At 42.7% G+C, this 13,320-nt stretch overlaps 1 protein-coding gene across 1 annotated transcript; it reads right to left on the bottom strand.

Moving 5' to 3' along the window:
- Nucleotides 1-812: 812 nt before the first annotated feature.
- LOC123957339 (T-cell leukemia homeobox protein 3-like) lies at nt 813-3,300 on the bottom strand. The gene is made up of 3 exons (XM_046030043.1): nt 2,877-3,300; nt 1,593-1,830; nt 813-996 (listed from the first exon to the last, which is right to left on the bottom strand). Exons 1-3 carry the CDS (start codon nt 3,298-3,300, stop codon nt 813-815), a joined length of 846 nt encoding a protein of 281 aa, XP_045885999.1.
- Nucleotides 3,301-13,320: the final 10,020 nt, after the last annotated feature.

Here is a 13,320-nt window from a genome sequence, read left to right as displayed (position 1 = left end):
TTTCTTGGGCTAAGGTGGTGCACCACACCTGTGTATATACAGGTGATTGGAGTTGGAGGGTTTACATTTATAAATGAGAGCGGAAGAAAGTTTAAGCACCGGAACAAATTGTTTTTCTTAATTCTTTTTGTGAATGAATTCTTTTTGTGACCTTTCTTTCTGTGCATTTTGATAAAAATAGAGCAGGATATTTATTTGAAATTCAGTGACACATTTCTATGCAAGTTCTCTGTTGTATAGGTGGAGTGAAGGCCTTGCCTTTTTTTTGTCTGCTGAACTGAGCCAACCCTGTCAAAGTGTAGGAAAGTCAGCTTGTTGTTTAGGAGATGGTTGCATTGAGAGAAGACCTTCAGAAAAAACACTCCATCATATTGTGTCTCACTGTGGAGAATTAATTGCCTCCTTCAGTTTTATAGGTTAATTGTCTTTCTTGGTCTTATTCTAATAAAAAGAATAAGATGCATGACAAGGACAATCAACAGGGTGACAAGAAATTTTAATGACAAGTTCTGTGTCCTTTTTGGATTTGAAAAAGTCTCACTGTTCCCAAGTACAGAGTCGCAAGATTTATTCCAAGCAAGTTCTGTTTCTGCTTCAAGAGAGGCTTCACTCACCATCATTTCAGGTCCATTCTCACAACCATCCACTCAAATTGGCTGTGACCCATTCTTCAGTTTTACTGGTCCAACATTTTTTTCTCCATTGCATGAATCAAAGTAAGTCCCACTGTCCTCATGTAGGCCTAATTGAATTTATTTATCCTCCCAGGGATAATCGATGACGCTTATTGATTACAGCGTGGTGTCTGGTCTCTATTCCCTTTCCTCCGCCCAGGGTTGGAGGTTCTGCAGGGCGTACAGGGAGGAGTTATGGGCGCACAGTGGATCCGACACTGCTGATTCGCTGAGGGACTTCTGGAGGGCGGACTGCTGAAGCTGCAGGATGAGGCGATTGGCCTGCTGACGCTCCGCCTCCCTCTCCTCGGCTGTCTGTCTCCTGAAAGAAGACACGAGTAAAAAACAAAATCTTAACAAATAAATAGATAGATAAATAAAAAGAGTTATGTAAGGTTAAAGAAGAAGTGTGAAAATTCCCATAAGCTGCATAAAGCGACAGTGGTGAGTTATAAGAATTAAAATAAAATTATGTCTAGGGCAATGCAATGATGAGAAGATTTGTTTCAAGCATGAAAAAAAAAAAAAAAAATCTCTTTGACTCCATGTAATAATTGATAAAATCTACATTTTGTGGATTTATTATGTAATATGTATCAATATAGGCTATATCTAATATATTTTATACCATAACTATTTAATATTGTATAAATTGAAGAAGAAGAGGAACAAGAAGAGGAAAAAAATGCCTTTAAAATTTTATAAAAGCTGAAATCTTTTTTCGTTTTTTTGTTCCGTGTGGACGTGGTCAATTCACAGGAAATTGCGCATGGGGTCATCTGCTAAATGGCGAAAGTTTGATTTTTGAACTCCTCCTTGAAGAAGGCTGTAGTAGCCGAGTTTTCTACGAGTGAAGTGTGATGAAATGCGCTTTCAGATATTAGTACAGGTAACTTGAAGATGAAATTTCATACCAACCTCCACTTGGTCCTGCGGTTCTGGAACCAGGTTTTGACCTGTGCGTCTGTCATCTTCAGACTCTTGGCCAGGGCTGCCCGCTCGGCGCTGGCCAGGTACTTCTGCCGGTGGAAGCGCTTCTCCAGCTCGCAGATCTGAACTCTGGAGAAGGACGTGCGGGGCTTTTTCCGTTTGGGAGGTGTCCGGTTCTGGTACGGGTGTCCTATCCGCCGCGTAACGGCGAACGGCACGAGAGCCGCTGCGGGGAACAGAGAGAGACACCGGTGAGTAAAAGATGAGATTTTATTGCTACAGCACCAAACCGACTAATTCACTCCCCACTCTGTATGGAAATTCAAGCCCATATATCACATATATCCGCCCTGTCTGACAACAATTCCCTATTTAGACTGTGTAAGCCTTGTGTGAAATGAAAATGATTGTGAAAGATGAGTCTGGCCAAAGTATAGGAAAACAATGCAATTATAAGACATAAATAAATACTCATACTCATTTAAAGTTGTTTGGGCTTTAACAGATGACCTGCGCACTAATTACAGAGACAGCGGCCTCTTTATCTTTTCTTTACATGTAGGCTATTTAGGCCTTTGCTAGTAAATGTTCCTCTTAATATTTAATCGTATGGCTGTCTGTGTGACAAAATGTTTTATACCAACTTTAATTTGCATAATCTTCAATTAATATTTAGGCTACCTTGTAGTTAAATACTACACCCTTTATTATTTCAGAAAGTTTTTTTTTTTTTTTTACTTTTTGTCTATAATTTATGATGTCAGTTATTTGGTGATCTTATTCTTCTCTTCAGCATAGCCTATTATTAATATTTTAGTTCATTTTCACCACAACAGTAAATGATGACAGACCCCAATATTGCTGTTTGAGAATTAAAAAAACAAAGCCTGATGAAAGTAGCTGTGCAATTGTACATTATTACTTTTGTTTATCTATATGATGTAGAAGTTAAATATTCAACTTATAAAAATATGAGTGAACTCGGTAACTAAAGCAGACACAATGCGTTTTAATAATCTGTAAATGTAGTGGCCTACACTCCATAATTTAAAAAAAACAAACAAACATTTGTATCCTGTTTTATGTTTTCCTCTCTTAAACCATTTAAATAATTAAGGTGAAAACAGTTCCGTTGGCTGTATAAGGCCTTTACAAATATTTGGCACAGGTGTTTGTTTGTTTTAATGGTTCAGCAGCAGTTACTAGCGTTTTGAAACATAATCAAATATTAATGAGGCGAACCCATTAAGTCTAACAGCTGTCATAGCCTACCTGATATTCTGTCCTTGGCGAATCTGTTGCCTATCCAGGGGAAGCAAAGCCCTCCAAACCCAGGAACAGCGCCCTGGACTGGGGCCGGGGGTCCCGGAGCTGTCATGGGTCTGTGTGCCGGGACTCGAATCACTCGGCTGGCCAGACTCCTGCTCTCGCCGTATGAACCTGAAGCCTCCACCGGAGGCATTATACCGGAGAGGGAGATAGACAGCGCGGTGTATGAGGGCGCGCTGGCTCCGGTCGGGCTTCCTAAACTGTAATAGCCGTCCCCGCTGCTTAAATCTGATCCAATTTGTCTCCCAGCCGTGCGCCCGTTTTCCGGCTCTGTACCGGCTCCCAAGATCTGATCGATCCCGAAGCTGATGGGCTCGTGATGGGCCGGTTTGGGAGGAGGGCTCGGCGCGCTGGGTGCTTGCTCCATCCCCGTCGCTCTGTCGCAAGAAGGACGAAAAAACTGAACAAGACGTTTTCAGGGAAATTCGCAGCAGCGTTAAACTATACCAGAAGTGATCGCCAGTAGTGACTCCATCATCCTTGTTGTCTCTAGCAGGCCTCTTTCAGAGAACTGGGTCCTCTCCACAGGCTGTGGTGAAAGTTTGATGGGCGTTTGGAGAGATGTGACGCTCTGTCCTCCTCTCAGCGCGTCAAAAAGCTCCGTCTAGCAGCTCCGTCCTCCTCCATCCCTCTCCACCTTTCATTGGCTGGCACCAGAATGACTGATTGAATGTTAATGGGGGTAGGCTCACGATTTGGCACAATAACCAAGATTTCCCATAACCACGGGCGTCATATATATATATATATATATATATATATATATATATATATATATATATATATATATATATAGCATCTTCAAGCCTTATGAGTGAGTCAGTATTTGATGTTGTCGTTTTTTATCATTGTAATGGAGAATGAGGGCAAGGAGCAAACGACAGCTTCATGGAAATTTATAGGGGCATATGTAAAAATAAATAAATAAAAAATCACACCAGGGATGACTGAAGATCAATACTCTTTTTAGGCTCTTTGGAGACGACATCTAATATTTTATAATTTCAACCAAATTGTGTTTTGTCAGTCATTTGTCAGTGTTCCGCACTTTTAACGGGGGGATACGTTTTGGTGACAAACTTTTTACACACCTTTTAGGTTCGGATGAAATGATGCTTCTGCCCATTACCACTACTCATGCTAGACACAACTCATCTTTCCTAGTGCGCATCATTTGTCCTCTTGCTGTCTGTGTCACGTCTTCTGTTTGTGTCATTTGGCACATGTGGAATATACGGGGATAATAAGTTCACACGGGAACGGGGTTGAAAGATATTAGGAAGTGCTTTATAACCTGAAGACTATTTATCATGGGTATATTATGAAGAGGAGAACAAAAGGAAGAATTGTCAGTCTCCATTTATATTCCTTTTATCCCTCACATCTTCCACGCCTTATAATCAAATGCCGAGTTATTTTTATTCGTTCTTTGAGATTCGGCTGCACTGTGGCGTCTAATGTTCAGCTGTTTACAAATGTTGGATTTTAAACCTGAAACCAAAAATGATGAAGTGTTGTTTTTATTTTTTTTTCCCAATATTCATAATGCGTCGGATTTAAAGCCTTAAATTTTGACACCTTATAACCAAATGCAGAGTAGTCACATTCATGTTGGTTTGGTGTAGTTGTAAAATCACTTGAAAACATTTACTTAATCATGCATTTCACCAGCTTTTATTAAAGACGGTAGTACTTTGAGATAATTAAAACAGAATACAAATTATAAAGCTTCAAGAGTTATCATTTTACCGGTGCGTAATTACGCACATGAAACCCACCACATCTCTTTTTAAAATAAAAGGACAGCAGCCTAATTGAACATTGGCAGTGAATCACCAGCACCTATTGAGCATGGCATTACGTGGCCTTATTTGTTCCTCGTAGCCAGTGCCACATTAAATGACCTGACACGGGAAGGCCATGGGCTACTTCAGATAAAGCGTCCGGGCTCTGGAAGCTGCTAACCGCTCAGATTCAATGTTACAGGCGCCCAAAGTGACCGGATAATCACATTTTCACTAACTTGTCTTAGGGACAGACAAATGCGCATCGGGTTTGGATGCGGCAGGTGGCTTTTTAGGCTATCACATTACAGTACTAACCAACTAATGCCCAACATAATCATTTAGTGACAATGGGATTTAAATTTGTAGGAGTGTAAAAGATCTGTCCAATCTGTTCATTAATCATTGTTTTTGTGGGAATGAATTTTAATGTCTGAACCATGCAAATAATTACATTTTAGTATTTGAGTTATGCTGACTTCTTGACCAAAACTTTATGCGGTGTTTTAGCTATTATTATTAGTCTATTAGCGTTTTTGTAATCACAATTCATTATTTAAGAAAATGCAGCCTGATTTTATATGACACTGTATGTTAAACTACATTAAAAATTCTTGTAATAAAATAAACTGTTATTGGTAAAATTGTGACTTGTGAGGTTATATGCCACACAAATCATACGGAAATGCAAAGATCCTGTAGTGGGTAATATAGGCTATATTTAAAAAAAGGATCCGCATCTCGCCCTTCACAATAAAGTCTTATGAAGCAATATGAGATTGGACAAGGCCGGAGGTGTTTGTTTGGCAATATGGACAGACTCTGAGTGTTGGCTGGTCCACCCTGCCATATGTGAGCTCACCGGTGGCTTTTGATGGGGGAGAATTGGTCTGTTATAGCTGTCATCTTTGTGGACATTTTTATGTTTCTCTTGAAGACATTTGAACGAACAGTTCCCCAACAGTAACTATGGCGAACAAAACACATTTAAATTAATTTAATTAATTTATAACAATTACATGGCCACTTACAGGGCGACGCATACCCAGATCACAACGGAAACTGCTTCATGAAAGTTAATAGTTATTGCGTTTATCCTGACTCCTCCGCGGAGTGAAGGCAGTCCCTGCTCCAGCCTGTACAAAGCAGACTGGGTCCTACTGGTTGCAGATGATAGGTGTTAGTAATCCTGTGCATCCCAATGATAATGAGGGATTATGACACATTAGCTCTGACCTACCGGGATACCACCGTGACACCGGTAATCCAAATCACACCAGGAGAAACTCCTGCCCGCCTCCTGGCAGCCTTTCTGGATTTATTGATGGCCTGAATGTTGAAGACAGTGTCGGATCATTTCATTGCTTCATCATTACGGCAGAAAAGGTTAAAAAAAGTAATACCATGAGCCCACTTAAAAAAAGAACACCCCCTTTAAAAAGCAGCCTTGAGGTTATCTCGTTTAGGCCAAAATATTTAGATAGTGTTTCTGAAAAGCCTGCAGCCCACACGGACAATTAAGTTGCGCATCAATCCTCGTTTTTTTTCCACAGGCAATATAAATGCTGACACTCTGATTCCAAAAGTCCAAAAAGAAACGACAACAAAAGAGTGAAAGAGTGCGATTTGTTTGAGAAATTACCACTTGATCTGCATAATCGGGGGTCTGGGCTGCAGCTCGGTACCCGGGGGCTGCGTTTTTATTGCGCGTCTCTTCGCCGTTATCAATTTCAGCGGCGCGCCTGACTTTTTAAAAGGGGGACGAGGCCGGCTGCTTCTGAATAATGAATGACACGCTTTTATATTGTCGCTAAAGTGCCCGTGATGTTACAATATGAAAAGGCAGCGGTAAGTAATAGTGCATTTAAAGGGGATGTAGTGTATTATTATGATGTAAAAGAGAAGGAGAGAGGCGGTGGAGAGAGGGAGATGAGTGGATAGCAGCGCCCAGAGAGAGAGAGAGAGAGAGAGAGAGAGAGAGAGAGAGAGAGAGAGATTGTTTTATTACAATAAGAGGAGATGAGTTTGCCTCGCAGCGAAATGGGGACCAGTTAATGAAACTTTACCGCAGCTAACGATTTCCCCTCCCTCGCTCTAAAAACCGCCCTTATGAAATATTTAAACTATTTAATATAGGTAGTATTAAGCTGAAAGACACTGGCATCGGCCATCTGACAACATTTACAAGGCTGTGGATTTTTTAAAGTTGGGTAAACAAAGCTTTATGGCCGGCTTTGCTTCAACCCACATACAACAAAATTCGTGTTGTAAATCATGCTCACATTGAGTGCAATATTGTGAAAATGTGTTTTACTGTTGGGAGACTTGATTTGGTCTAATTTACACTTTTCTCCATACCACAGCCATGCGCAGATGCAGCAGTTTACAGGCTCATCCTATCAATATCAGCCTGTCTTGTCTATAATGGGAGGGATAGCCTAGCATGGCCCCTGTGTGGGGGGGTATTGTGTTTCATATTGACATGCTCAGTGGGATTGTTGGAAGAGAGGAGAGGAATGGGATCCCCCATCAGGGACTTGGTCAGGGCCATCATCATCCCTGTCACTGGACCACTGCTCTGTGCACCATGTGGACACAGTTTATCTTCCAGAAGACTTAAAAAGCAGATAAACCAAATACAATGTCACTGTTAATGCTATATATGTGGCTCAGTACATATTAAAGGATTTGAATTACCAAATATGAAGGCTGTCCTCTGAAAAGGTTCTCTTTATTGGAGGAAACATAAGTTTAAATGTTGTCGCTTTTGTAGATTTAAAAATGTTGTGGTGGATACTTTGATATATTCTCCACATGGAGTCAAACAGCAACGAGCAACAGAGAGACTTTCAGTGAGATTTCTTTGTATACAAATCAGTCATGTAAGCTTTTTTCCCCCTGCAAGTATCAGGATGCACATTTAACCACATAAAAATGCCCTGATATGGTGGATATTTGTTTCAGTGAACATCACATTCTTGTTACTCTTGAGGAACAATATGCTTTGACTCTGTGTGTGTGTGTGCGTGTGTGAGGGTAGACCATGTAAGCCTGTCTGATGGTTGAATGCATGGCTGCTTCTTCACGCTGGTTAAAAGTCAGGGAGGGAGGGAGAGGACGATGGAGAGGAAGAGAGTGAGAAAGGGAAGTAAGTAACCGCACAGACGTGAATTATAGGGATGGACGGAGAGCAGAGAGCAAAAAACCCCCCAAAAAACAGGATGGATGGATGACTGAGATGGAGATGTTAGAGAAAGAGTTAAAGCATTAATGGGGATCATTTGGGGCTGATGATAATTGAACACATGGGTTGAGTTTGGACAAGAGGATTCCCATGGCTTTGTCTCGTCTTTGTGTGTGTGGTTGTACTTTTAAGAGTTAATCTCTGTCTTATCTAATCTGAGTGCTAAGTAAATGTTTCTGTTTTTGTGGAGACATTTTTAGTCTCTGATCAGAGTCAGTGGCTTTCAGAGGGATCTGCCATCGACAAAATGACTCATGTAATTAATAAGAGTGTGTTTGCTGGTGCTTTAAGGACTTATGACTGATTTATGTGTGTGTGTGTGTGAGAGAGAGAGAGAGAGAGAGTGTGCCAGTGTGGGTTTGTGTTTAAGAGCAGCTGAGTGCTCCTGAACGCCCCTGGTCGTGGCGCTAATGTGTTAATTCATTACTGCTTGTAGTCCGTTGCATTGTGTCAGAGCTGTGTTTCCCGTCTCTCTCTGTCTGTGTCCTCTCCGCTTCATAAAAGCCGATTATGCTGCATGTCGCCGCCGTTCCATTCTCTCCTGCCTCTTGACCTCCTCACCCCTCCTGTTGCCTGCCCGCAGGGCGCTCATGCAGGGGAGGAGGGGAGGGAGAGATAGAGGACCAGCTGTCACCAGCCATAGTGCTCTGGTGCCTGGCAGAGGGAGCTACTCTAGCCCCCTGCTTTGCTGGGCCTTCTGGCCCCTCAGGGTGGAAGGGGGGAACCAGCCTCATGCCACCAGCCCCACCTGTCTGGCCCCAGGCGCAGGAGTGTGACCGATTAGGCACACACGCTCACATATACACAGCCACACATGCATATTACTGCCGGATGACCCTGAAAATGTCACCTCTCCAGTAACTTTGATTTGATCAAATGTGCTTTTGAAATGTTTCATGAGCTGCAGAATAATTTCAGCCCGTAGAACTGCAAGTAATCCTTATTTTGAATTAAAAAACATGAATATAATTGTGATATATTTTGTAAATTTACAAGCACCTGGTAATAGGCCGCAGTCTCCACAAAGATTTACACAGATTTCCTTGATAGACGTGCTCATGGGCGCACACACTGTACACTTCGCCCCTCCTCACACACACAAATACACAGAGGCACTTTGCTGTGAGGCGTGAAAGAGCGAGAGCTAAGTGAGGCCACTCCAGAGCGCTATTCTCTATATTGATTTCCCATTATCAGACCCCAGTCCCTGTGGAGTCATTAGTGCCGGGATCAAACAGACAGACAGAGAAGGAGACTAATACCAGTCACTTACACCAGCGCAGGGAGATCACCTTACCTCCCTGAGGGTAGGAAGGCCAGAGAGGAGCAGAGGAAACGAAGGGGGGGGGTTAGTGGACGGACGGGTGCAATGGGCTGACAGATGGAGACAGCAATGTGTAGAGAGAGCGAGAGGAAAGAGGTGGTGTTTCGCAGTGGAACGTTCACGGGCAAATGGTAGACACTCTTTGATCACTTTATTTGGCCGTTCTGTTTTGTTTGTTGTAGCGGAAATGTCTTCTCTCGCTTTCTTGCTCTCTCTTCACGGCTCCCCTTACAAGCTAAGCATCAGCACTGTCCCAAAAATACGGTTGCCTATTGTTACTACTTAATTCGAGTTTTCATGTTTCCACTGATGCGTGACTTTTTCTCTTGGTCCAAATGTGTATAATGTAGCCAATAAAGCTCCGCTTCCTCTCCTCTGTCAATAACTTTTTGGTAAAGATGCAGTGATGAATGGTTTTCATGTAACCAGCAGCTGTCCCCACACCAGAGAGAGACAAAGAGAGAGAGAAATGGAGAGAAGACACAGAGAGAAAAAGTGAAGGAGGAATATAAAATGTGAGATGCTCATTTTGGTCCCTTGCTTCATAATATCTGTGGATGTATTTATTCTCTATGGATTCAAGGGGAGCAATGAATTCGTAGTATGAATCAACACCATCCATCTTATTCACTTCTGCCTGCCAGTGAGCCCTGGAAGTGGTGGTCAGGCTATACTACACACTCACACACACATACATGTAGAGACTGACACACACACAGCTCAGATGGGGGTGACCCTGGCCTGACCCCCCTGCTGACCCCCAATCTGTTCCCCAACCTCACACCATGAGAGACCGGGGCACACCGGGACGGGGACACACACGCTCAAAGGCACACACATACACGCACACACACATTGGCATATTGCACAATGTGTGATCTGATGGATATCTCCTCAGACAGTACCATGTGTGTGGGCAGTGTGCTTGAGGACAGCGTGTGTGTCTAAGTGTGTGTGGTGCCGTACCCTCTGCCCCCTCCCACTGGTGTTAATTGATTCTTGGTGCGCTTTGCTGATTGGTGTGAGGACCCCTAGAGGCGGGCCCAGTCTCCACCGATGCCCCCTCCCCATTTGAGTAGCACCTTTTGCACACATACACACACATACATAAGGCCTACATACCACACAGATATACAGTATCTAACTCTCTCTCTCTTATATTTATGTGTGTGTGTGTGTCCACATGTCCACAAACTGTTCATAGCAGATGTGTTGACTGTCCATGCTTTGGTGAGAAAACACACACACACACACACTCATGTCTTTCAGGGGGTTTTCACACCCTGGTAAAGAGGAAGCTGGCTAGCTGACACGAGCAGATTGCGGATCATATGAGACAATCCACATAGAAAAAATCTGTGTCTTAGAGGAGATTCATGAACAATATAGGTGGGCAAAGGTGTGTGTGTGTGTGTGTGTGTGTGTGTGTGTGTGTGTGTGTGCGAGTGAGAGAGAGAGAGCCAGAAAGACAGTTAGAGAGATGAATCTCCGGTTATTAATTTCCAGCCGCGGCCCCTGGGTGAGATGTTAATATACGGCTGATTGTGACTAATTTCTTATTAATTGCCATCAGCGATTACACAGTGGCCAGTAATGTGGCTAATTTGTTGAAATGAATTTGGTTTTCTGAGGCATTTTAATTGCTGCAGGTGGGCAGCGTCCTCTGTACACTGTCGCTTTTGTTTTTCAGCAGGAAACTTTTGAAGTTTTGCTGCTGCTGTGTGTCACTAGTATTAGTAATATTGTTGTGCATATTACACAGACATGTGTACAAATACTATACTATAACAGTATAATATGTGTAAACATGTCTGTGCATGTGTAGTCTTTGTATAAGTTTCTGCCTCTCCGTCTGAAGACATGCACACAAACAAATCTTTGCACCATCATTGTAAATGCCATGGTATCTTATTCATCAGGTTTATGGATCCCCCTACCACCATATATCTCTACACGTTCATGATCATTACAGTGGGGACGGAGGGACATTTAAGTTGTTGCCTTTGTTTGTTGAATGTTTATAGCTTCCGTTAGCACAGTCTCAACGACCACTGAGGAACCAGTAGATACAAAATCCAAATCCCCCTATAAAAGAGGAGATGCCCTCTGGGCAGCCATAGCTCATAGTTGGCCTGATTTAGTGGCAGCCAGGAATCTAGGCTTGAATAAAGACAGAGAGAGCGAGGGCAGAGTGGGAGAGAGAGCGGAAAAGATAGCTCTCTGTGTGATAAATAGCCCCGGCTCTCTCTATTGCATTAGCCGTCCGGGCCGATAGATTGCGAGCCCAATAGACCCAGACGTATGCGATTGGTTTCTCATATAAAAGTTGCATATTAAATTCCTTCACAGGACTGTGCCCCCCAAGCATGAAGGAAGGATGGAAGAAATGGGAGCGAAAAAGCAGAAAGTAGAGAAACGAAGGGAAGAGCAAGAAAAAGGCTTTTTATGAGAGGCGAAACAAATGCAGAGAGTTGGGGAAGCTGGAGAAGAAGGGGAAAGATGATGGCAGGAGAAAAGTAGCTTGACGGTAGAAAAGACAAATGGTGATGTCATGTATTTAATAGGTCCGTGGATATTGGGCGATGAGTGCGACCATACGTCCATTTAATCAGTATTGCTTCCCAATGAAGATTTCTCTCTTGTTTTGCAGTCCCCCCTTCCTCTGTTCTCAGCCGTTCTCCACATGCTAACGATCTCTCTAATTGTTTCCAAGCTCATTAAGATGCTGATGTTTTAATAGTAATTAATCCGTCATTTGCCTACATGCAAACACGGGCCACTGAGGTTTGTTCATCGCTGTTTCAATACACTGATAATGCAGTAGCCTAGTCAAAGGAGACAATATCCTCCTAATTTAGCTCATCTCTGTTAATTGGTTGTTAAGTGCCTTTAATTACCAAGCAGGCTTTGGGATTTAGGTCGGCAGAAAGAGGGGGATCGCTATGTTTGTCCCTGCCGCTGTTATGGATCTTGTGTGAACTTTGAAAACAGGAAAAATGACCAAAAGGTGAAAAGAGACAAACATTGACCCTGTTCTGTTTTTTGTTTTTCTATCTCCTCATTTCCTTTCTTCTCCTCCTTCCTTTCCCTCGTCCTCCTGTCCCTTCCTCCATCTCGGTCTCACTCCCTATCTCTTTCTCTGTGATATTATTAACTCATTAAGTTTTTTTCATTATTTTTAATAAAAGATGAGTTATGGCTTTAGCCTCACTGTGGCAGCACCCCCCTCACACCCTCCCCCTCCTCCTCCCCCTCTTCTCTTCCTTCCATTTACTCCCTCTCCTCCTCTCCCGTTTACTCTTTCCGTCTTTGCCATATTGTGCCTCCTCTGATACGTTTGACCCTTGATCTGCAGTTTCTGACTTCGGTGTTGCTGTTTACAACCTTCTGTCCATCTTCTTTGCTTTCGCCACAGTCACTCACATCTATCAGTCATCTCTCTTTCTCATAGCGCTGAGCAGTCTTTAGATGGCATTCATAAGATTTATGATTCATGATTCTCTCTCTTCTGTGTGTGTGTGTGTGTGTGTGTGTGTGAGAGAGAGAATAGGGAGAATGGAAAAGGGAGAAAGAGAGACAGAGACTGGAGAGAGAGGGAGGAGGAGAGGGTCTTGTCGATGACACAGTTGAATAATGACAATATCTATGATTGATAGCTTATACAGAGCGAGCCGTGTGTGTGTACTGTTGTGTGTGCGTTTTCGAGCGAGAGAAAGAGTCTATAAGGTTCTGTTTTTCCCCACATTAATATGATGTTTAAGAAGCAATGATGAATGGTTTTCATGTAGTTTGAGCAGTCGATGGTCACTCTGAAGAAAAGAGAGGGGGAGAGAGATGGAGAAGGGTTGAGTGACCAGAATTACCAAGGGACACAGTGCTTATGTAGGAAAAGAGGGACTCAAAGAGATGAAAGCATAATAAATGTCTTTTAGTTAGAGAGGACAGAGTACAGATAAACCCTTAACCACTCTGGTTTCCAGCCACAAAAACACAAAATGAAATATTTACCTCGTCTATTTATCATTTTCTTCACAC

This window comes from Micropterus dolomieu, linkage group LG19 (assembly GCF_021292245.1).
Source record: "Micropterus dolomieu isolate WLL.071019.BEF.003 ecotype Adirondacks linkage group LG19, ASM2129224v1, whole genome shotgun sequence".
In the NCBI taxonomy this organism is placed as follows: Eukaryota; Metazoa; Chordata; class Actinopteri; order Centrarchiformes; family Centrarchidae; genus Micropterus; species Micropterus dolomieu.
The sequence above is the reverse complement of the archived record's forward strand: the minus strand, read 5'-3'. Positions and strand labels throughout refer to the sequence as shown.

What these genes read in the sequence shown, in the direction of transcription:
- LOC123957339 (XM_046030043.1), bottom strand. Translation starts at nt 3,300, where the DNA reads ATGGAGCAAGCACCCAGCGCGCCGAGCCCTCCTCCCAAACCGGCCCAT. An exon ending in CGCCAAGGACAGAATATCAG is followed by an intron (nt 1,831 to 2,876) that starts GTAGGCTATGAC and finishes TGTTCCCCGCAG; the next exon opens with CGGCTCTCGTGCCGTTCGCC. An exon ending in AACCGCAGGACCAAGTGGAG is followed by an intron (nt 997 to 1,592) that starts GTTGGTATGAAA and finishes GTCTTCTTTCAG; the next exon opens with GAGACAGACAGCCGAGGAGA.